Source organism: Diachasma alloeum, unplaced genomic scaffold (assembly GCF_001412515.2).
Source record: "Diachasma alloeum isolate Michigan unplaced genomic scaffold, Dall2.0 Dall_scaffold_00308, whole genome shotgun sequence".
NCBI lineage: Eukaryota > Metazoa > Arthropoda > Insecta > Hymenoptera > Braconidae > Diachasma > Diachasma alloeum.
Window position 1 is genome coordinate 65,729 of NW_021680447.1, and position 24,103 is coordinate 89,831.

General features: G+C 35.2%; 3 protein-coding genes across 3 annotated transcripts; 2 read left to right on the forward strand and 1 right to left on the reverse strand.

Annotated features, from left to right (window-relative positions):
• The first annotated feature begins 463 nt into the window (after window positions 1-463).
• Window positions 464-7,866, forward strand: LOC107039830 (protein dimmed). Its single transcript, XM_015259656.1, has 5 exons — window positions 464-828; window positions 897-1,057; window positions 6,305-6,416; window positions 6,510-6,724; window positions 7,524-7,866. The coding sequence occupies exons 1-5, from the start codon at window positions 725-727 to the stop codon at window positions 7,628-7,630; spliced, it is 699 nt and encodes a 232-aa protein (XP_015115142.1). The 5' UTR covers window positions 464-724; the 3' UTR covers window positions 7,631-7,866.
• Window positions 7,867-10,510: 2,644 nt separating this feature from the next.
• On the forward strand, window positions 10,511-15,237 carry LOC107039834. Its single transcript, XM_015259661.1, has 3 exons — window positions 10,511-10,941; window positions 11,995-12,280; window positions 14,431-15,237. The coding sequence occupies exons 1-3, from the start codon at window positions 10,511-10,513 to the stop codon at window positions 15,235-15,237; spliced, it is 1,524 nt and encodes a 507-aa protein (XP_015115147.1).
• Window positions 15,238-16,182: 945 nt separating this feature from the next.
• On the reverse strand, window positions 16,183-22,962 carry LOC107039832 (transmembrane protein 26). Its single transcript, XM_015259658.1, has 6 exons — window positions 22,769-22,962; window positions 21,563-21,740; window positions 20,331-20,738; window positions 18,300-18,652; window positions 17,166-17,522; window positions 16,183-16,520 (listed from the first exon to the last, which is right to left on the reverse strand). The coding sequence occupies exons 1-6, from the start codon at window positions 22,960-22,962 to the stop codon at window positions 16,487-16,489; spliced, it is 1,524 nt and encodes a 507-aa protein (XP_015115144.1). The 3' UTR covers window positions 16,183-16,486.
• Between the last annotated feature and the right edge of the window lie 1,141 nt (window positions 22,963-24,103).

Below are 24,103 nucleotides of genomic sequence, written 5' to 3' on the forward strand. Positions count from 1 at the left end.
CCCCCACCTCGGCACCGCCTCCACCCCCCAAAAAAACCATAAAAAAATAATTCGAATAATTTTCGCCCGAGTGAATAATATAAAGCAATTTGAGTGGAATAGCTCGGACAAATTGAAACGATCCCCTCCTCCGGGACATAAAATAGCGATGGCTCCCAGGCACTTTACGCATTTAAACACACCTCAGTAAATAAAATGACTTCGTTCAAGCGCAGTAACGATAAACCACAGTGGCTTGGCTGGTGTGTGAGATTTCTCCGTTTGTTTCAACGAAAATAAATTGCAGTATTAAATTACCGGCCAATGGGAACGGGGGATGATAATAATTTTCAGTTTCGAGGGCTACGATTGGCTGTGTTCGCCCCGCCCAGGGGTTGGTATCGATTCAACTACCCTGTCGTGGTGTCGGGGGAGTATATAAAGACCAAATCTCCAGGGAATTCTCTGACAGTTTGCGATTGAATGTCCGTGACTACTCGTCCAAATTCCAAAACTGAATTATCGAATCATTGAACAATTCATTTTGTTGAATCATTTCGTTGAAAATAAAAATTCATGTTGTAAATTGAAGAAAATAATTCAAAGTTGAGGGTTGAAAGGACTTTCGGATTTTTTGGTGCGACGAAACCTTTTTTTATGGAAATAAAAAATTGTTGGTGATGGATATCTGAATTTCTGTGATTTTTATTTTACACTCGTGACGTTTTGAGAGGTTGCGGGTGAGATGGCGTCGCACTTGGGGTATAATTATGAGGAGAGGGGGCAGAGGATGAATGGGAGACACAGGGGAGGGCCGTCCAAGGCTAATGACAACAATATTTGCACTGGGTAATTTATTTTCTCGCGTGAAGTTGGTGGGGGTTCGACTTTTGTGAATTTGAGGATTTTTTTTTTAGTTCTCAGTATTATGTCGGTGGCAGCAGTGACATTGGCGAGGAGGACCTCGCGGATTTGCCGTCGTGCGTCTATGCTGGGAGATCCTCGCAACACGTGAACACGCACTCCTCACCGCACACGCATTCGCCGATACATTATCATATGCCCATTTCTACTCCAGGTATTTATACACGGAGGAAATTTTTCTAGAAATATTCGCACAGTTGGAAAAATTATTGTGTAGCTATACAGACAAATCATGCTGCCCATAATAATTTTTCTGGTGCTACACAAGAATTTTTTGGATATTACACGATAATTTTGCAAGTGCGCAAGTTGTAACTCATTTCTGGCGCCAGCACATGAATTTTTCTAGAAAATTTTTTTCGATGTACATTGTTAGAAAAAAAATAAAATTTCATGGACAGTTACCTAATAATTTTCAGGAGAGTAACACTGAATGCGATTTAGGGGAAAATAATGATGAAATTTTAGGTTTCACTGAAAATTCCGAAAAATTCCATAATTTTAAGCAGCATAAAGACGAGAATTCCTTAATTTATTTCAATTTCCAATCTAATATGAATATTGAGTACCAAATTACATTAAATTTTCAGAGAAATCTGCAATTTTATGATTTTTTGCCCCTAAATCGCATTCAGTGTCACTGTCCTGAAAATTCAAGAATATATTTACCGGAATTTGCTGGTTTTCTATTCATTTTCAGGGAAAAATGGAACTGAAATTTACAGTTCTCTTTGATTTTTCCACGAAATTCTGAATTTTCAATGACGAAATTCCTTGAAATTTCAGTGCTAATTGAATTCGATAAAAATTTCCAAAATGTGACAAGTGATCCAAAATTGTCGAAAATTATTTAATTTTGTTGCATAGCAGCGCGAGGGATTTTACTGCAAAACTTATCCCGGTCGGATGTGTAGGAGAACTTGAGGAAAATTTTCTACAATTTTAGAGCGCAAGGGGTGTTCGGTTGGATTATTTCCTCATCCGAATTTGGATCCATAAAAATGCAGTATTCAAAGTTTTTGCGCGTTAAAGCCATATTCGTACACCAGAACCTTATTTATTTTAAGGAGAGACTACTGTGAGTTTTTAAAGTCGTGGGTTATTGGAATGAGTTTTCATACATTGAAGATCAATTATATAGATCTGAAAACGAATAATTAGTGTAAAAAAAAAATTTTTTTATTGTTCGTTTGCCCGAAAACGCTTAAAATACCAAAAACAGTCCAGGGCCTCCAATTTTTGAGCTACGAGGGATTTTATTTTTCAAAATTTTCGGAAAAATATGTGGAATAATAGTTTTTTTTAAATTCTTCTCTTACATAGCTAAATTTGCTTTTTTTGTATTTTTTCACACAAATAGTGAATTTTTTTATATGAAAAAAAACGAAATCAGCTGTGTAGGAGTCGAATTCCAAAAAAATGGCTCGTAATTGTTGTTCCCTACATTTTTCTGAAAATTTTGAAAAAAAATCTTTTGTAGCTGAAAAATTGGAGGCCCTGGACTGTTTTTCGCATTTTAAGCGTTTTCGGGCAAATGAACAATGAAAAAAATTTCTTTTTGCACTAATTCTTCGTTTTCAGATCTATATAATCGATTTTCAACGTATGAAAAGTCTCACTCCAATAACCCACGACTTTTAAAACTCATAGTAGTCTCCCCTTAACAGAAGATTTTCATTCAAGATTGCCATGCGACTAAAAAGACAAAAGTTATCGCAAGAATTTTACATACGCTCTACTACAAAACGTCAATTATTGCATTTCTATTGGTTAACATTCAGGATAGGGGGAATAATAAACAAAAATGTTGGCTTACATAGCACGATTAAAAATATTTGTCTAAATTTTCCATGTCGAATCGCGGAGGTTTTGAAAGGGTGATACATCCACTAAACTTTCAAAGAATCTCTTCATTGGAAAGTCACATTTCTAAAGAATTTCCTCATAATTTAGTGAGGAAATTAATGAAAGTAGTTAATTTCAGTTTCAAAATTAAGAAAAATTAGGAAAAGTCTGCTAAACATGTTTTTAAACTTCAAATGAATTGAAAATGCGAATGGGTTGGAAAATATTTGTCTGATCGCTGTTTGAAAATCACTAATTCCCTTGAATTCTCCTTGAAATTTGAAGATCAGAAAGACTTTATTCATATGATATAATTATTGTCAATGGAAATTTTTCTTACAAAATCAAGCATTTCCAGTGTTAATGGACAATTAACAAAATTGTTGACTCCATCTCATCTCAATGAGTTTCTTATAATCAGAGCACAGAGAGAAATATTCAATAAAAATTACGTAACTTTTCCGTAATTCCGGAGCGAAATGTGGTTGTAGGAAATTTTATGGACCTGTCACGGAATTTTTCCAGAGCGTTCTTCCGGAGCGGAGATTAGTATTGAAGAATAGGAAAAGTGCGCCTGTATCGCTTACCTAAGGGGAAATGTCAATTTTACATCTTAAACCTTCACTGAAAATATAAAAAAAATTGTTTTCAAATTTCATAACAGATAATATAGTAAATCTCATGTCATGAGAGTGACATTGAATCGAATTTAGGGAAAAAAAGATTATGAAAGTTCAAGTTTTAGGTAGAATTGACTTGCCCTCGGGTAATACCGCTCGTAGGACTCCAATATCTAATATCATAGTCTGCTACACTGAGGAAAAATTCTAATATCTGAAACATATTTACTTGGGGCAGGTAATTTTTCTTCAATCGCTTAATTCTCCCAGGCATCTCAACTCACGTGCGTAGCTCGGAAAAGGTCTCACGCGTGAAAATATTCACAAGTATAATTTTTCCACACATGAACTCATTCAATTCGCGTACAAGAATCGTCAATCTTCGAGTATTTATTGTATTCATGATTTTTTAATGAACTTCCAATATTTTGATTAATAATATATTGATGATCTACCGCGGAACGATAGTGATAAATGAGAATTCATTCGAGTTCCGTGAAGCGCAAACATTCTGAAATCAAGCCAATGAAAATAATTTACTTCTCTGAAATAAATATGGCCTACATATCAGGAAATTTTTCTCTCGGTGTGAATATCTCTCTCGCACTGTATCCTATCCTCGAACCAACCACTGTCAAATTATTGAAAAAAAAAACAATGAAGCGAATTGAGTGAATATTGAAAAAGAGAGTCAACACTAATATTTGTTGCATCCCATAGAGAATTGTGAATTGTGATTGTTTTTTTATTACACTGAGAGAAAAATATAATTCTTCTGACTATATTCCATCACCATCCAATTATAGTCAAAAAGTCCTCAACAATTTTTCATGGGTTACGGTAACTATGGCCGGAGAAGTAATTACTACAATGGAATGTAGTCATTGCAACTAATTTATAGTTCTCCTCACGATAGATTTGTCGTGGTTACTTTTGAACTTTGGTTAGTTTAACTGAATTTTGATTTGCAAAAATTACGCTTGTGAAGTTACTATAATGTTATGTACCGCATACAAAAAAAATCGTATCGTTCACCAAAATGCCTCAACTATTTTCTTATTGTAAATCGTACTTCAGATTTTTCTCTCAGTGTAACTACTCAAGTTGATTCATTTAGTTTGAAGAAATGAAAAATGCAAATGCATTTATTATTATGCACACATACACTTCTCATCATTACACACTCTTCATCATTACAACGCATAGAATTACTGAGTGGTATTGACACCTAGCCGAGCAGTATTACCGCTCCACTTGGACTGAACAAAAAATCAACACTAATTATTAATCCAATTCGAGTAAAAAGTTCAAATTGGGCTCAAATGGCGCAAGAAAGTATCAGGAATCGGATAAGAACGGTTTTGTATGACAATTTGAGCAGAGTCCACAACATTTGTTTTGTGGTATTTAAAACTGTAGATGAAGTGAGAATTTGCGGAAAATTATATGAGAATTTTTGGAAGTTTTATCGAGTCAAAAATCTTACGAGAAAAATTAAAGAAAACCTAAAATCTTATGCATGATTGTTCCAAAATACAGATAGCACAGATTTTTGCAAATATTAGAATTTCTCGCTCCTTTAGCGCCTTAAACGCGACCTCCATACCACATATGCACGGAGAGAAATGTTCAGTAAAAATTACGGAACTCACAGTTCGCTTACCGATTACGAAATCGACTCAGAGAATTTAAGTGACGGTATCGTCATTTTTCACAGGAGATTCAGATAAAAATTACGGAACGCTCTGGAAAACTTCCGTGACGGTTCTGTAAAATTTCCTACAGCCATATTTCGCTCCGGAATTACGGAAAAGATGCGTAATTTTTATTGAATGTGTCTTTTCAAAGTTGAATATTTTCGAAGATATAGAACTTTACAAATTTCTGCAAATTCTTCTGTGAAGACTAATAGCTTGACTTTGATTATTCCTAGTTTATATGTATAATTTCGCGGCTATTGGAAGTTATTGAATCGTATCACGCACGAAAAAATGTAATTGAAAAACCTATCGAATTGGTTAGAAAATTCTATTGAATTTCTATTAAACTTTCTATTAGTTTTTTGCTGATTCTATTGACATGTTCAATAGAAAACATTCAATAGAAAAAGTCAAAAGAATTTGATTTTTCTATATAAATTATTCTTTTCATATATTTTTTATAGAATTTGCTCGACTCAAATTTTCTAAGTTTTTTTCATTCTATTTTTTTTTCTTCTCATCAAGAAAATCAAACGAAAAAACTTAGAAAATTTGTGCCGAGGAATTGCTATAGAAAATATCTTAATAGAATAAGTTATACATAAAAATTGAGTTCTATTGACTTTTTCTACTGAATATTTTCTATTGAACATTTTAATAGAATCGGTCAAAAACTAATAGAACAGTTCAATAGAAATTTAATAGAATTTTTTAACGAATTCGATAGGTTTTTTTATTAAATTTTTTTGGTTCAATATTCGTCTTTATACGGAGAGAAATATTCAATAAAAATTACGTATATTTTTCGTAATTCTGGAGAGAAATGTGGTGGTAGGAAATTTTACGAAACTGTCACGGAATTTTTCTAGAGCGTTCCGTAATTTTTAACTGAATCTCCTGTGAAAAATGACGAGACCGTCACTTAAATTTTCTGAGTCGATTCCGTAATCGGTGAGTGAATTGTGAGTTCCGTAACTTTTACTGAACATTTCTCTTCGTGTAGCACGCAAAAAGGTTAGTGTTAGGGCGCCGTTCTTGAGAGGTTAAAGAAAGTTTATTCAATCATAAATCATAATTTCTATAATTTTTATGTGTGCAGTTCTGAGAATTTGAAGAGTTTGAGGAAAATCTATGTCAAAATATGGAAAAAATGTTTTTTTTTAAATTGTTGGCATTGATTTGTTTTTCTAATTAAACAGTCCAATTAATCGATTTTCGAATTATTCCTATTTTTAGACCACAATGATAACGAGATGAATGGAGTCGACGAGGGTTACTACCCCAACGGTAGCCCCTACAGAATCCAGAGGCACGCAGCGAACATTCGCGAGCGTCGACGAATGCTTAGGTAAGATAACTACTTTGAAATGATAAATAAAAAAATTTAAAAGAAGGATTTTAATAAGTTTTCTTGGATTCTAAGTGGGATTGAAATTTTTAGCAGCATAAACTCGGCTTTCGACGCGCTTAGGGGGCACGTACCGACGTTTCCCTACGAAAAGCGCTTGTCGAAAATTGATACCCTTCGACTTGCCATTGCGTACATCGCACTGCTCACCGAAGTCCTCAAAGTGAAAAATGTCGACCCTCTGACGTACATCGAAATGTGCCTCAGGGGTGAAATGAGTAGTGAGAGGGCTGAATGGAATACCAGTGGTAAATGTCAAATCAATAATCAATAACCAATAATTTTATTTCTTTCTCTACTAGAATAATTATTTTCAATTTATTCAGTTTTAGTTCATTCTCATTCTTTTCATCAACATTTTTATTCGAAGAATATTATTTTCTCTATATTGCACCCACAGAAATGACGCATTTGAGTCAAATAAAACTTTCAATTTGCCATTTTTTATATTTATGTCACTCAAAATAATTCAATTGTATGAAATAAATAATTAATTCATTTTTAATAAAGGATTATTACACGTTAGCGAATTCGTTATCTTCGCTGTCTAAACAATTATTTCATTTCCAAATTCATGTAGTCTTAATTTTCATCAAGAAAACATTTTTTTTATATTAAAAAAAACGACTATTTATTTGATTTTAATAAAAACGTAAATTTAATATAAGTTTAATTATAAATAAGAGCTTTATTATAAGCTATTGGAACAAATCCATTTATCTCATTAACATAAAGTTTATGGATTTAAAATAAACTATTTCCGTGGTTGCGGCTCTGAGTTAAAGGAAAGTAAAAATACTCAGATTGGTTCAGGGGAAAATCAATTTAAAATCTCATTCATTCATGTTTAAGAGGCATTAATATTTTGTTTAACCCTCTAATTTCATTAAATTATTACACTACGGTTGTTTTCAAAGAATACTCTGCAGGAGTCAAATTTATCAACTTCAAAATTGATTTATTCTGTTACTTGTTTTTTATTGACGAGAAATAATTCAAAAACGGATTTCAATTAATTTCTAATGTTAATTTGCAATACAATTGCAGATTTAATGGCTCGCCTCGCATGGATAAATTGGGAAAATCTCGGAGTGAATCCCAACCGAAGATCGAGCCTAACAACTCTCACCCTCACTGCAGATAACTTGCATTAACGCTGGAAAATCCCTCATTCATTTGTGTTGTAAATATTTATTATTCAGAAACTAAGTACCAAACTTCCAATGTACCCAGAGAAACCTTTAGTTATTTAATCTAGTCAAACGTGCAATACGAACGATAAACATTTCGTATTTTCGTGGTACCTGTATTATCGGATATCTAGACGAGTGCTAGTGTAAGTAGAATTTTATTTGGTAATATTTGAATAAAGAACGCATTTTTAACAGGATAACAACAATAAAATCATTGAACAACGTGCAAAATGTGATTATTATAATATTGGGATTATAATCACATGAGTCAGATTAGTAGGGAAGAGTGGGGCAAAAATTTTTTTATCAACTTTTTTTATTATTGGGAGTACTAATGAGAATAATAATTTTCTATTCGTCTTATAATTCAAAAGGATTATGATTCAATTGATTAAATTAGGCCGATTACACGTTTTTTTTCATTCGATTGAAATTCAGCATGGTATTTGGCTTTTTCCCCCTCTGACTCTGTAACATACATAAAATATATGTTTTATATATTTCTTTTATATATTATTTATAAATTTGAAAAATACATGGAATTGGCCTATATTATATATATTTTTATATATTTCTTGATGAGGGGGTCTCCCCCTGAGCCTTGCTCTAGACTTTGGATTTTGGTATTTCATTTTCTTTTCAACTAATCCATCAACAAAATCTTCTCCCATCACAACTTCTCAATAATTTTCCATCCTACTATCTCCCAAGAATAAAAAAAAGTTGATAAGCAAAAAAAGTTAATAAAAAGTTAAATTAAAAGTCGTTAAAGAAAAAAAAATTGAATAAAAATTTTTTCTTGCTTGAATTACGTCAAACAGTCATTTTTCGACTGTTTTATGTTGTTTCACTCTCCCCTATATTATGTCATCCGCGATAAAAGTCTTACGATTATTACCTGACGAATGTGATTTTACAATCCGACCCGAAGGCGAGGATTCTAATCACATGAGTTAGATAATATCGTTTGAGACTTTGATCGTTGTGAGATATATAACATTTTATTTCAGTGGGGCCGAACACCACGATCGAACCGAGCGAAGCGCGGTTAGAATCGCGGTTTATCGGGCCTAGTGACATAATAGTATATTTCGTTACGAGTGCGGAAAAGAGTTTTTTGCTCGCCTTCGGCTCGTGCTCTAAACCTCCCACGAGCCAAAAAACACTTTTCCCATGAGTATCGAACGATATTTTTCATCACAATGTGTAAAACGTTACTTTTTCATACAGCGTGATGAAAAAATATTTTTATCATCGTGTGACATGAAATATTTTTTGTCTTTGAGCCTGAAACCCGCGATCTAACCGAGCGGAGCGAGATTAAAATCGCGGCCTTTCGGGCCGAGTGACATAAAAGTCTTTTATGCACTTTGGATTTTTTTAAATCTTAGTGACTAATTGAATTATTGATGAAATGGGACATGTTTCCATAGAAAGTAGAATTCCTCACCTTTACGCTGCGTTAAAACTGTAAGCACGACTGATGAATTTATTTCTCAGTTTGTTGAGGGGAACATTTTTTTATTTAGTTATCAACTTAAAAAAGTGAAGTTTCCCCTTCGCCCTTCCCTCTCTAGATTTTATTTCGCAAACAATTTCTGAAACTAATTGATTCGGGGAACTTATCACGAGACCTCTCCGTAGCGTCCGAAATTTTCTACGGGAATAAATTCTTCAATTAATTTCTCTAAACGTCTTCATCCGGACAATATTCACAACAATATAATCTAAAACTCCTCTTCGGACTTATCTACTTACGCTGAATTCCTGTTTGACCTCAAGTCTTTTACTACTTTCTCGCTCCGCCGCGTCATCGTTCCGTAACAAAAACATTGATCCCAAACATTCACACCAAAATAATTCAGTTACGAAGTGGTAAACCGGGTTAAATTAATTTTGACTTTTGGCCAGTTTTTGATGAATGTCTCGGAATCTTACACAATTAGCAAAATTTTTCTCATGAACTTTTTTATAACCCTCACTTGGCTCTACAAAAAAGTTCATGATAAAAATTGTTCTATCTCTTGTAGATTCCGAGAAATTCGTTAAAAACTACTCAATAGTCAAAATCCACTTAACCCGGTTTACCACTTCGCTGCAGAATTTAAAAGTCCTCTTCCGTCTTATCTAGTTACGCTGAATTCCCGTCTGACCTCAAGTCTTTTACTACTTTCTCACTCCGCCGCATCATCGTTCCAAAACAAAAACATTGACCCCACACATTCACACCAAAATAATTCAGTAACGAAGTGGTAACCGGGTTAAGTTGATTTTGGCTTTTCGCCGGTTTTTGATGAATATCTCGGAATCTTAGACAGTTAGAAAAATTTTTCTCATGACCTTTTTTATAACCCCTAATTGGCTCTACAAAAAAGTTCATGATAAAAATTTTTCTATCTCTTTTAGATTCCGAGATATTCGTTAAAAACTGCTCAATAGTTAAAATCGACTCAACCCGGTTTACCATTTCGCTACAGAATGTATAATAAACAACTCTCTTCGGACTTATTTTCTAGTTACGCTGAATTCCTGTCTGACCTCAAGTCTTTTACTACTTTCTCACTCTGCCGCATCATCGTTCCAAAACAAAAACATTGACCCCAAAAATTCACAACGAAATAATCTAACACTCCTCTTCGGACTTATCTACTTACGCTGAATTCTCGTCTGACCTCAAGCCTTTTACTACTTCTCACTCCGCCGCGCCATCGCTTCAAAACAAAAACATTGACCCAGAAATTCCCCTCAATTATTGAAATAAACGAGCATCAGTTCATTGAAAACAAAAACAGAAAACGTTTAGAAAGCATCGAAGTCGCTAAACTCGACTGAAAACCCCAAATGGACGACTCAAGGTTCAAAAATACTCCCAAAGTCCTTATTGCTCCAAAGCGGAAAGTGATTCTCCTCACGGAACCTCCGACTGCAGCCTCGGGCTGCAAGAATCCTGGAGAACCCGGCGAGAAGCTGAGGATAGTCGATTTGGGTGACAAAACCACAAAAATGGCGCTCCACCGTCAGTTCAACGTCGACGGAGGCGTTGGGAGGACAGAGCACTCTCGCGGGGAGCTCCACTACTGTATCAGAATAACGGACAAATCTGAAAAAGAGCTTTTCATTCCCAAATTACCACCCGGCACTATTCTAGTTAAACAGGATAACAAAATTGTTAAGACGCCCATGGAGAGCTCGATCAATTCGTTGAGGAAGAGACTCAGTCAACAAATGCATGGACATGGACCCAAACGTATCATCCAACCTGAAAAGAACAAGTAAAAAATCGTAGAAAAAAATTACTACACACAATTGTTCCTTTATGGATTATTCTTGTAAAATAAAATTATCCCATCATTTGTTAGTGAATATTGCTTGGAGAAATAAATAATCTCAGAATCGAAAGATTAATTATTGTTGATGAAAAAATTGTTTCATAATTTTTTCAAGATTCAATTACTGAGAAAATAATTATTCAAGAATTTTCTCCAATCGAATGATTTTTCATTAAACTATTATTTCGTGAACTTTCCATTGTTACATTTTTCAATTTCTGACAAAATAATGTTTCTAAGATTTATTGAAGAATCTCTATTCTTGAGGCTGTCCAAGTATCTTTTACAGTTTGGTAGAGACCACAGTATAGATTCAACTATTTTTAATCATCAAATTTGTCAATTAAATTACGTGAGAAAATTTTTGAAAAAATCATGGCTATTCAGCGTCATTCAAATTACATTTTGCACAGAATTATTATTTTTTAACATTCGTTGTTTATAAATTATTTATAGAAAATGCTCGTAATGTTCAGAAATTGCACTTTTTAAATTATTTCATCAATTTTCCGCCAAAAGTGAACTTCCAATTTTTTTTTCAGATATTTAAAAGGTTTTGTAACACTAATAAGATAAACAAATGTTTTCTAACGGTTCAATATCGAGATTCCAATTCAGATTTGGAAAGTTTAAATAATAACATCGTTGAAAAATGTCCGAAAATTTAGGGTCAAATGGGCTTAAATGCAAGCTCGGATGTTCAACTGCAAAAGTAGAAAAGTATTTCATTGGAGAAAAAACAGCCAAAGCACTTGGATATCCTTTAAAAAAATTCTCTAATTTTTTGAGCCTGAGTTATTGATGCATAATTGTCAACAAAAATAATTATTCTAAGATTTTTTTAATGATTTTTCGTAACACAATTATCAATAAACCAATTATTTCATAATGCATTGATCAATAAATTTCATCACAAAAATTGTTGACAATTCTTTATGCACTGCGTATAGAGAAAAAAAATTACTTGTTCATTATTCAAAAAATCTTTGAATTTAGAAGTTCACAAGTGCGAAGAAATCCTTCTCGCCTATCAAAAAAGAAAATCGACAAGGATTTCCCTCGTCCCAGGCTCTTGGCGCTGAGACGCGGAGGGGGTGAGACGAATGAGCCGGACGAGAAGAGACTGAAATTATCGGATGTGCCTTACATGAACACCAGGTCAGTGACCAAGCGGCTGTACAACGTCGGAGCTACTCTTCAGGTACCAAATATCCAAGAGGAGTTCGAGTGGAGGGAGTGGCCGACGCATGGAATGCATGAGAGGCCTGTTTATCATCCCCAGGTAACTCCTCCCATGGTAATAGAAATTTTCTTCCCCAATTTTTTAAAACAATTCCTTAAAATTTGATGTAGAGTAGTAAGAAACAGAGATGCGAAATAACCGACATTTTTGTGATTATGTCATATGACCAAAAAATGACGATCGTGTGACGTCCCGAAATTTCTAATGGCAAATGACGGTCACAAATTTTTTGTGACCGTCACAAAGAATTTTTTACCGTCAAAAGAGTAAAATAGTAATTTCCGTTACCAAACCATCTATATAGGTGTAAAATGACCGTCATAAATATATTGCTTTTTGTGCCGGTCATATAATTTCTACATAATTGGCATCGTTTAAACGTTCAATTTATTATTGATTATCAATTATTGTTTATTATAAGGTTCTTATGGAAGACTCGAAATGTATGTGTACAACTGTACAACAGCTTTTTTTAATTATAAAATTATGAAACATGTGCTGACATATTTTTTTGCATATTCATGAGAGAATGATTATACTTTTCATCATTGGAACAAAATAAACAAAGTCAAGAGTTCTAGTTAATTAGAAAAGAAATAGATGAACAAAAAAGTGTTTCATCTATATAGATGCAAAATGACCGTCACAGTTTTTCGGCCAATTGTGACCGTCATGGAAAAATTTTTTGAGATCGGATCGGCGGTCATTGGAGGCTCGTCATGTGACCGTCATTGACGGTCACCACCACCATGACCACTTTATGACCGGTCACATGACGCCTTCGCATCTTTAGTAATAAATGAAGCTCATAATGCATTTGGAAATTATTTATTTATTCAGGCACATGTATACTCTCTGGGGTTTTCACATTTTGTTCCCTTCCCTTTAATTCGTTATAAAAGTATTCACAATAATATATATTGTATTAAAGTTATAATCGATATTAGCAATACTCATTCAGAGATTAATTATCGAATAAGTGAGAGAAATGTTGGGGAACATTTTTTGAAAACAAAAAAACCATGACGAAGCCTAACGCGTTCGCTAGACTATTCTACAGGGTATCTATTGAACGTCTATTGGAAATTTTCATTAATTTTTCGCGAATTCTATTGAACAATTCCGCACCCTTTTTGCGCGTTTTTTCTGCAATAGAAGTGTTCAACAGGAAATATCTCAGGGAAAATATCCATAATTTTTTTCATTACTCGTGTGAAAAATGAAATTATATAAAAAACCGCATGGCACTCGCCCTGACATATACTATTATTTCGGCCGAGTGACGAACATAACTTTTCAGTGTGATGAAATATGCTATTTTGTCTTAATGTTCTTCAATTTCACTATTCATTCAGTAATCATTGAATCAAATTAATTAATTATCTAAAAGTGTTTCCATATTGGTGAGGCAAAATGGACTCTTTCGACATTTTTTCTGATGTTCATAACTCAGAAATAAATTCAACAATTCAGCTCGATCTAGGTTCATTACAAAGGGCACGAATTTTACATTTAACCCTAGTCTGGTCACCAAACGCAACCCTGCGACTCTGGTCATCTCCGTGGGGATTCCCCGCCGTGTGATTTAGGCTCTAGCGTTGCCGAATTCACTCTACAGTGCCCGGGCGCGTTTAGCGAGTTTCCGGCAACATCACTTGATGGGCAATTTTATTTAACACGGAGAAAAATAATTCATTTGCTCGAAATAATTCGTTTTCTTTAGGAATTTCGGGAAATATGTTGTTCTAAAAAGTATTATAATTCTTTAAACATTTCAATTGACAAAGTTAATTTTTTTTGAATGTTTCCGGTTAGCCAGTCAATGGTAATTGAAGAAAAACGACGCACGGGCGTGTTTTCTTCATATGGTCACCAATCTAGGGTCAGTGGGAAAAGAAATTATCATATTTCATTAACATTTCAAAATATTATTAACATTTCAACAAAGTCAAAAGTATCCATTTTACCTCACTTTCCCCTGTCTTTGCACACTAGGATTTTTCCGTTGAAAAATAATAATTGTTTTGAATATTGACTGAAATTTTATCTACAACTTGTAGATTTAGGGAAAATAAAAGTAAAAGACTTTTACTGCACGAAAAAAATTCTTCGATTTCTCTGTAATTCACAAATAAATTATTAAAACAATAATCCATTCTCAAGATAAATGAGCCCATTTTTACCTTCAGGTGGGTCCTGCAGCTGAGTTTATCGGCCGTTGCTTCGCCAGTTTCGACGGAGAATCTTACCTCGAGATCCCCAAAAATCCAGACGTCGAAATTGTCCCCCCAGCCCCACCCCGTCCCAAACGAAAAATCCCAGAGCTGCAAAAAATCGACTGGAAATCCGACAGAACCTCCTTCGAGGATTGCATGCACCGGACGTTCCACTCGGTCCTCTCCTACGCAGCTTCGGTAATGGCCCCTGAGTACAAAAAAATCGAGGAGAGGATCGTAAACTCCAAGCCTCCGACTATCTCCATTCAATCCGAGTCAAAAAAGCCCCAGAGTCCAATGATCAAGGAAAAAACTGCTGATAAAATCCTCCAGGGATCCCCTGCACCTCTGGACCCCGCAAAACCGAAGGTATCCAAGCCATTGAATCTCATGTGCATAAAGAATCACGCGAAGCTCCAGCAAGTCCTGGGGCGCGGGAAGAAGAATACTCTGATACTCCTCAAAACATCAGATCCTAATTTGAAGAAAGAGAGTCCCTCCACGAGTCAAGTGTCCAGTGTTTCTCCTCCACAATCAGAGAAAATGGAGCAGAAAAATTCGAAGCCTCCGGAGGAGAAGGCACTAATCAACGTGAAGATCGAGGAGAAGAAGATCGACTGGGAGAGGGAGGCGAAAGAAACGGAGAAAAGTCTGAAGGAATTGATTGCAGACACTGCTGTTTTGTATTGTACATCGATGGGGGTGCATCAGGACGATCTTATTGGCTATATCGATAGTTTAAATTCTAGTGAGTGCCGAAATTCGATCGGTACGGAGTGATAACGACATTGAACATTTAGTAAAATTGATGGACAATTGAATGATTGGGGAATTACAAAATTGTCTCGGTGGCAGATGAGTTGGGAGAACATGTCAAGTTTTTTTTTTAAATTTTATTCAACTGTTGAAACGATCTCTCAATCTCTCCCCAAAAAAACTGCTTTTCAGATGAATCCATAATTGACGAAGGATTCCATCTGAAAAATTAATGGGTTCAAAGAAAAATATCAGAATGAATTTTCGATAACAAAATTGCCGGAACTGGAGAAAAATATTTCGACATTTTGTCGTAGAATTACTCAGTACAAAAATAATTGAGTATCGAAGTGGTGAAACGGTTTAAGTACACTCATCTCCCAGTTGAGTTATTGAGGAATATTTCCGAATCTAAGGGAGATAGCGAAATTTTCGTAATTACATTATTTGTAGCTCTCAATCGACTCTACTTCACTTTCAAAATACTTTCTGACATTAGATCCTCGATATTGAAAGAGGAATATTGGCAACAAAAAATCGTGACAGTGAACATGGAAATGAACAACAAATAAATATTCTATTTTACTTCAAGGTGATATGAAATTCAGTAGCGACTTATTTCCCAGTTGAGTTTGCGAAGAATATTTCCGAATCTAAAAGAAATAGTGAAATTTTCGTAGTTACATTTATTGTAGCTCTCAATCGACTCTACAAAAAAGGTTATAACAAAAATTTTGCTATCTCCCTTAGATTTCGAGCTATTCATTGAAAACTGGTCAATAGTCAAAATTGACTTGTACCGTTTTACCACTTCGCTAGTGAATTGCAATAATAAATGACGATTTTTTTAAAGAAAATTCTTAATGTTTGTTAAACTGGATTGAGGGGAGCTGGGACAAAACTTCTCTGAAGACTTCTTTTATAAACAATTTTATAGACAATAAGAAAGGTCTGCCATTTTTCTGTAATTGTCGGGATATTTAGGGAACAATCAGTTATTGCTGTTGAGATTTATTTTCACGCACCAGTTTACTCCGCGATAGGATGATTAATAACATAATTAATAAATTCATAAAATACTGTGATTGTTCCGTTGATAATTAGATGAGGAATAAATTACGTAATGCAAAAAGTTGACTCAGATTTCTGATTCATGACGAGTCATCGAGGCTAAAATGATTCCTCCATTGATCCCTGCGTAGATGTACAGAACACATACTGCTAGAATAGCTGAATAAATAATTGATAGGATGAAAACACCGACTTTCCGGTGTCATTCTCTACGGCGACGTTTACGACGTTGATATCTGCAAGATGAGAAGAAGTACGAGATTCTAGAATGCAAGTGAATGATTCAATTTACGGATAATAATTTGTTGGTAATATTTCCGATACATTTTTTGAAAATTGTTATGGAAAATTGTCAATGAACAGTTCTGTAAGGACATGATAAAATTTCTAGTCACGCACGAAAAAATTTAATAGAAAAACCCAGCAAATTCCCTAGACAGTTCTATTGGATTTCTATTGAACTTTCTATTGGTTTTTGGCGGATGCTATTGAAATGTTCAACAAGAAATTTTTTATAGAAAAAGTCAATAGAATTCGATTTTTCTGTACAACTTATTCTACTGGCATATTTTGTGTAGAATTCCCTCGGCTCAAATTTTCCAAGTTTCTTCATTTTATTTTTATTTTTATTGAGAAAATCAAACAAACTTCGAGGAAATTCTATAGAAAATATCTTAGTAGAATAAGTTGTATAGAAAAGTGGAATTCTATTGATTTTTTCTGTAGAATATTTTGCAGTGAAAATTTCAATAGAATTGGCCAAAACCTAGGCCGCTTCAGATGTAGGCCTTCAGCCAATGCATTTATTATAGTGAAATTTATATTTATATCGTCGATTATTTATTTAAAACTAAAAGACTTGTCTCAAAAAGAGGTCTCACCTTTGCTCAGACTCTGATTCGGTCTCGCTGCTCCCACTCTGTGTTTCCTCTTCCTCCACGGAATAATTGGAGCTCTGATCTTCCTCAATGGACTCTGATTTTTCTCGCTCCTTTCGTTTCTTCCGCTCCGATTTCGATTTCAATGTTGATTTGCTGGGATTGGAACTCTTGTGGGAATTCCTTGATATGTGTTTATCCGCCTTTGATTGTCGTTTTTCGTCTTCATAAGTCACTTCGTTCTTACGGAATTCTCTCCGCGTTGAGGAACTTCGTTTCATCTCTCTTTTGTGGTATTTCTCGTGTTTCGATGAGTTCCTAGAGCTGGAGGTAGAGTATCCTGTGTCATTTCTCGTTCTCCTATCACACAAAATGGTAAAACACAAAATGGAAATGATTAAACTCAGGAAACAGTTTCCGTAAGACTCCGAGAAAATGTTAAGATTTTCACTAATTGGGTGAATGTGTCCGGTTTGTCTCCCCGCGGCAAGACTGATATCGTTTGGGATTCCCTAGATTCTCTATATAAGATAAAAATGCAAGACCGCCATTTTTTAGATCCCGTCATATGACCGAAATCGTATATTTCGTAACGAGTGCAAAAAAGGGTTTTTTGGCGAATGGGAGGTTTATATCACGAGTCGAAGGCGATGACTCGCCTTCTCAATTCTCAATTTCATGGAATTAATTTTGCTGAAGGTCATATCGAATATGCAAAAAAATTTTCTTTGAGGAATAGTGAAAGTAGGACCAGTTAATTTTTTACAAGTCAAAAAAATCTAAAAATTACGATTTTTGGTGGGAAAAGTGAAGCAAAAATGATTTGATGTATATTTTTATCACAGAAGGTTCAATCTACAATAAAAATCCAACGAATCTGGAAATCATATGCATATTCAATTTTGAATTTCACAATACAAAATGAAAATGGAATTGACCGACACAGGAAAGAAAGGGGAGACGAGACAGATTTATATTTTTCCCTCATGTTATAATTGACTTTTGCGATAAAACTATCAATCCAAAATGTTTTGTTTGTTATGCTGAAACTTGTTTTTTGTGAGAAGAGTTACACAGCGTAATTTGTAAATTGAATGGATGAATACATTAAATGTGTTGATCATCATAATTGAATACCTTGTAGACTTGTCCAAGTTTTTCGGCGCCAACTCATATCGATTTTGCTCTTCAGAGGAATAATCTGTCTCTGAAGGAACGTCAACTTCCTTGCGTCGCCGTCTTCCACTTCTACACTCTTCACATCCGTACATATCCCCCCTGGACACGATACTAATGCTCGGTATCTGTTCCTTGTCGATTCTCCTCCTCCTTTTTCTATTTCGAGTTTTTTTCTCAGTCTGTACGACGTAGAGACGGTATAACTGTAGGAGAATGACCAGAGTGTTCTTGCACGTGAAGAAGATGTTCATGTAGCTGACGATCTTGAAGTGTATGATTATCAGTAGTCGAAATGCGAGGAATGGCGCATCCTGCGTAAGAACCAAATCATAGATGGGAGTAATGCAGTAGCGAAGGTCGAGTCAAAGATAGCACGACTCATCAGCTAGAAGACATTTCATGAAAACGAAGTTCTCGACCGTTCTGATATAGATGTTTGTGGAAGTTCTGGGCTATTTTTCGGTCAGTTGCAGGAATTGATGAATAGAATGAGAAGGAAAAGAAAACTAAACTCCTCGATGTAGTTGTGAAGGCTCACAACGTTTCGCATGCCTTCGAAACGTTGTGCGCTTTCTCAACTACGTCGAGGGGTTCTTTAGTTTTCATTTCCTTCTCTTTCTATTCATCAATTCCTGCAACTGACTGAAAAATGGCCCAGAACATCAACAAATATCTAGAAGACATTTCATCTTTGATGTTTCAGCTCCGAAATTTTAACTTAAACATCTTGACTAATCGGTTCTGTGCCTGCAAGGGTGTTCCCATTCATAAGATATACCCCATTAGATAATAAATTATGGCGGTAATAATGCTTAAAGTTTCTGACCACCTCGCGAATTAATTTTAATAATTCCATCAGATCGCTATTAATTTATTATATAATTGGGGGTTTTCACTTGCTTTTCCCCATGCCATAGTTACCCATACCAAAAAACCTCAATATTATAAAAATTAGTTATAGCAATTAGTTATTAGTTAGTTGGATTTATTATAGTGTGATAACACTTATTCAACTGGCTGATAGTACTGTTTCACACATATTGATAACAAAATATGTCTGAATTTTCCGGAAAAAGAATTTGAATTCGATTTAAGGGGAAAAAGACAATGAAATTTCAAGTTTCTCTGACAATTTAATCCTCGATCACTCGCGCTTGGCCGCTAGTCTTCATCCGTCGCGCAGTTGACGCAGCGCTGTTGCGTTAAACGGAGCGCGCTGTTGCCATGTTGACGCTTACCGCTATGCCCGCATTTCAAGTGTGGCAGTGAATCTAGCAACACTGCCGCTCGAGCGGTCGATAGGGACCACTCGCACCGGGCGACGCAGCGCCGCTTGTCTCTTTCTTCGACGTTCCTTTTTTTATTTTAGCTAAACAAATTTCCGATAAAAAACGGACAACGCCAACACTTAATAAAAGGATTGAACTAGGAACTTTAATTTTTTCGGAATTTTTACGCGTCGAGAAACGCGCTATAATATACAAAAAACGAAAAGGGGCGGCGCCGCATGTAATTGTTTGAATCAATCGTTCCACTATTTTTCGATTATTTTGACAATTACAAGCGTTCCATTAAGCCTGCGTTGCGTTCGTTGTAGAATCTCGTCAAAGAAGACGGAAGTTCCAACATTATCATAAATTTTGAAGTGAAAATGACCATTCAATACCAAATTCCGTTAAAATTTCAGGCAATTCCTTTAAAATTCTTGAAATTCCAGGAACTTTTGACGGAATTTCCTAAAAACTCAGAAGAATCTGAAATTCCAGGAGAGATTTCTCTGAATTTGCCTGACTTTTCATTAATTTCCCTTGAACAATTAAACTGAAATTTACAGTTCCCACGGATTTTTCCATGAAATTATGAATTTTCACTGGCGAAATTCCTTGAAATTTCATTAGAAATGTTTTTTGTTAGAAACTTTCAAGACTCTTAACGGAAATTTCAGTGGAAAATTTGTATCACTGCATCTCATCAAAATATCCTGTATACCTGAAGGATCATGTTGAGAGCGATTGCCCAGACATCAATGCTGCAGCAGCTGGTCTCAGTCTGCAGCTTCATCCTGACGGAGCCCCCAGTGGACAATCTCGATTTCCTGGACTTGGTAGCTGTCAACACCACAGTAAATTGGATCAAAGACCAAGACCAGATTCCCAGGGTGAGATACACCAGTATCATTTCAGAAGAAATGCTAGGCTCCTTGAACGAGTCAAAGAACTCGATGATGTCTGCAGCGGTTCCGATGTACACCAGGAGCAGCTGACTCAACTGGTCTCGAGTCAGATCGCCCTTGGGTAGCATCCACCGACCCACAATCAGCACCAACATCAGAAACTGCTCTATGAGAGTTACCCACGTTTCTGTTGAGATCTGGATATCAGGCAGTTGCATTTTGACCTGGAGAAATGAATTAAGCAAATCATGTAAATTGTCTTATTCTGAAGTAGCAAACGGGCGCTTCGCGTCCATTGCGAGATTAATTTATACTATTTTATTTTATTTTCTTTCCCTATCCGTCAATTTCCACAATTAGATTAATTTAATTTTATCCATTCGTATTCTTATTATATCTATATTTTTTTTCTTTAATTTACAAGTCACAACATTAAATAGGGAGGAATTATGTTGAAGATCAATAAAGGGTTTTTTTAAATCAAAACAAACATAAAATAAAAGTCATTCAAAATCTCATTCGGGTAATAGAAAAAACTCTCCACGTATTCCTGAAAATTTTGAAAATATATTATGACCTTCGTAAGGTAAAAGGATATCGGTACTCCTCATTCCTATGGTCGAATTCCTGTTATTATTATGAAAAGGAAATGAAAAGAATCAAAAAGAATCGACTGGAAAATGGAGACAATTTGTTTTTCTTCATTTCTATCGGTGGAAACTTGGAATCACTGTTTTTTCATTGAATGTAGGCGGGACATGAGTATTTCGGAGTTTTATGATCTAATTTTAACGCGCAAAAATTTTAAAAATGCAAAAAAACGTAAACCAGAAGAAATCAAAAAATTAATTACTAATGTCTCCGCAAAATTTTTAAATCGATATATTTTTTCGAATAGTGGAAGAATACCCATAAATTCGATGTCTATCCTTGTGTTTTGATAGAATGAATAAAATAAACGACAGAAAGTGAGAATTTGAGACTAAAAATGTTGTCAGATTATTATTATGTAATGGTTCAAAAGGATGATTGGGTGTGAGATTTTCACCCCGAACAACTGCTCCAGCTGCTCGAGATCCTTGGCTGCTAGGTGCGATAAGTCCAAAGTCTTCGAGATATTCATGTGCGCAGGTGAGGGCCTCATTATTCGGTCCAATTTGTCCAATTCCAGGAGCCATATCGCAGGGACTACGCTTCCGAGGTAGAGGAATACTGAAGGGCAGAACCTGAAAGAAGAGTGAATGAATGGATTCATTCAACTGATGATAATTTTTTTTGTGAAGGGAGTAATCCATGATATGACGTTGTATTTCACAAATGTCCGATGACATATAATATCCAGGGAATTTCAGAACATAAAAATTCTTACACATCCACGAATTTTTTAAAAATTTAAAAATTAATTTAATTTTTAATTTTTTAATTTTTTTTAAATTTTTTATAAAAATTCGTGGATGTGTAAGAATTTTTATGTAGGATGAAAGCGTACTGAAAATCTAGATCGCTCCCCGATTAATTGACTCGTGGAGCGAGTCTGACTCGTGGAGCAATTTTTCTCCAACTTTTTTCTCCGCGCAGAAGACCTTTTTTGTAGGTCTTCTGCGCGGAGTAAGGTAAGAATTTAAACGATTAATGTTTAATGTTTCGTTCCCCAGAAGAGGTCAACTGTATCCTCATACGAGTATCCTCACGTGTGAATCGAAAACGACATCCGTCAACGAAATTGATTCACATGTGGATCTAGGATTCGTTTACGAAAACTTTCGTTCCCCAACGCGATACGTGAACGGAGCCACTTCCGTTCACAAATCCGTTCACCTCAAACTCGAGAATAGGCCCCCAGTCCATAAAATTCTCCGCAAAAAGTTCTTCCAATGAATTTTTCCAAATTCCTCCCTCCCCTAGACATTCACAAAATAATCCACAAATATTTTCATTCCGGACTCATCCCCTGATTTGTTTTATTTCATTTCCCCGAATTATCAACGCAACGCCATCACCTAATGTATCGAAACCGTTTCGATGAGAATCGAATTTCACCGGACGTGAAATAGCCCGATACGTATACAGCCCGAACACCACCCACCTTCGAATTCCCCTAATGCACAATTTCCGTCTGTCCGTCAAATCTAGAAAAAAAACCCCATCACCCCGCCACGTGTGCCAGAGGTCACACATGCGACCCAGAAAGTCGCCTTATTGGGGTCTCCAGAAAGAATATGCGAAGGAATTTTAGTGATGAAATTTTCCTCACCATTTCCACTCTTGATTTTCCTTTATCGTTAGGGTAAAGAGTCCCTCGAAGAAGAGCAGGAGAATTGGACAGCTCAAGTACCAGTAGAGTGGATTCTTCTTGAATGTCGTCACTTGCCAAATTGCGATGAACCCGTGGGATGCAAAAACTAGACGAGTTATTATTGCTTTAATAGTTGCAATAAATCTCGCCATTTTAGTGGACGCTGTCAATTTGGTAGCATTTTATTTGAACCTCAATGTCTTTCGTATGGTGGAACGGGAATTTACTCATTGAGTCACTTTTTCAATTGCGATTTTTATCCTTTCATGGGGAAGTCGATTAATTAGTGGAGTGGTTGAATAGTTTGAGATTAGTATTTAGTCAAATATCTGGAAAATGCAGGACACAAGGGGATAATGTCTGGAGAATTTTTGCTTTTGTTTCGACATTTTTTGTTAAAACCCTTTAATGAGACCATTCGACATATATTAATTAGCTTTGTTCGTTAAAAAAGCGTCATTAATAGGGGTAATGAGTGGGTTAAGGATAAAATGTACCACACAGAGAAAAACTCTCCGAAAAAATTGCTCCTCAATTTCCACTTATAAAGTGTATTGAACTATCAGGAATTTTTTTCTACCAGAAATCTAATAAAAAATGCGATAACTCTGTAGTACAAATTATAAAGTTTTCTGCTAAATTTGCTCTTGAAATATTCGAATCTTTCTCATGCTTATTGAATTGTTTTACTGCAATTTTGGTGAGAATTCCTACAACACGTGTGTAGCCCGATTACTCAAATTGAGGGGTCGATTTGAGTAAAAATTACTATCCTTAATTGTTCTCATGTTTTCTTCTGGAATTACTAGTGTAATTTGGTAATTAACAGAAACAGAAATATCGATTCAAGATTTCACCACTTTATTAAGCAATTAAATGTCAATTTTTATATCATTTTATTTGAATCTCAATGTCTTTCGTATGTTGGAACGGAGTTTTACTCATTGAATCACATTTTATCAATTGCGATTTTTATCCTTTCACTGGGAAGTCGATTAATTAGTGGAGTGATCTAGTTTGAGATTAGTCTTTATTCAAATATCTGGAAAATGCCTAACACAAGGGGATAATGTCCGGAAAATTTTTGTTTTTGCTTCGAAATTTTTTGTTAAAACCACTCGTTGATGAGACTATTTGTTAGATATTAATTGGCTTTGTCAACTACTCATTAATAAGAGGGGTAATGAGTGCATTCAGGATGAAACGTTCCACACAGAAAAATTCCTCGAAAAAACGGCTCCTCGACTTCCACTCATGAAGTACCAGGATTTTTTTTTTACCAGAAATCTAATA

Excerpts from the sequence above, each read along its gene's own strand:
- LOC107039832 (XM_015259658.1), bottom strand. The coding sequence starts at position 22,962 with ATGGCGAGATTTATTGCAACTATTAAAGCAATAATAACTCGTCTAGTT. Across the intron at positions 18,653-20,330 it reads CTCTCAACATGATCCTTCAG|GATGCGCCATTCCTCGCATT; the intron begins GTATACAGGATA and ends GTTCTTACGCAG. Across the intron at positions 16,521-17,165 it reads GAATCAGAGTCTGAGCAAAG|ATATCAACGTCGTAAACGTC; the intron begins GTGAGACCTCTT and ends CTCATCTTGCAG.
- LOC107039830 (XM_015259656.1), top strand. The coding sequence starts at position 725 with ATGGCGTCGCACTTGGGGTATAATTATGAGGAGAGGGGGCAGAGGATG. Across the intron at positions 1,058-6,304 it reads TATGCCCATTTCTACTCCAG|ACCACAATGATAACGAGATG; the intron begins GTATTTATACAC and ends TCCTATTTTTAG. Across the intron at positions 6,725-7,523 it reads GGCTGAATGGAATACCAGTG|ATTTAATGGCTCGCCTCGCA; the intron begins GTAAATGTCAAA and ends ATACAATTGCAG.
- LOC107039834 (XM_015259661.1), top strand. The coding sequence starts at position 10,511 with ATGGACGACTCAAGGTTCAAAAATACTCCCAAAGTCCTTATTGCTCCA. Across the intron at positions 10,942-11,994 it reads ATCCAACCTGAAAAGAACAA|AAGTTCACAAGTGCGAAGAA; the intron begins GTAAAAAATCGT and ends CTTTGAATTTAG. Across the intron at positions 12,281-14,430 it reads GGCCTGTTTATCATCCCCAG|GTGGGTCCTGCAGCTGAGTT; the intron begins GTAACTCCTCCC and ends TTTTACCTTCAG.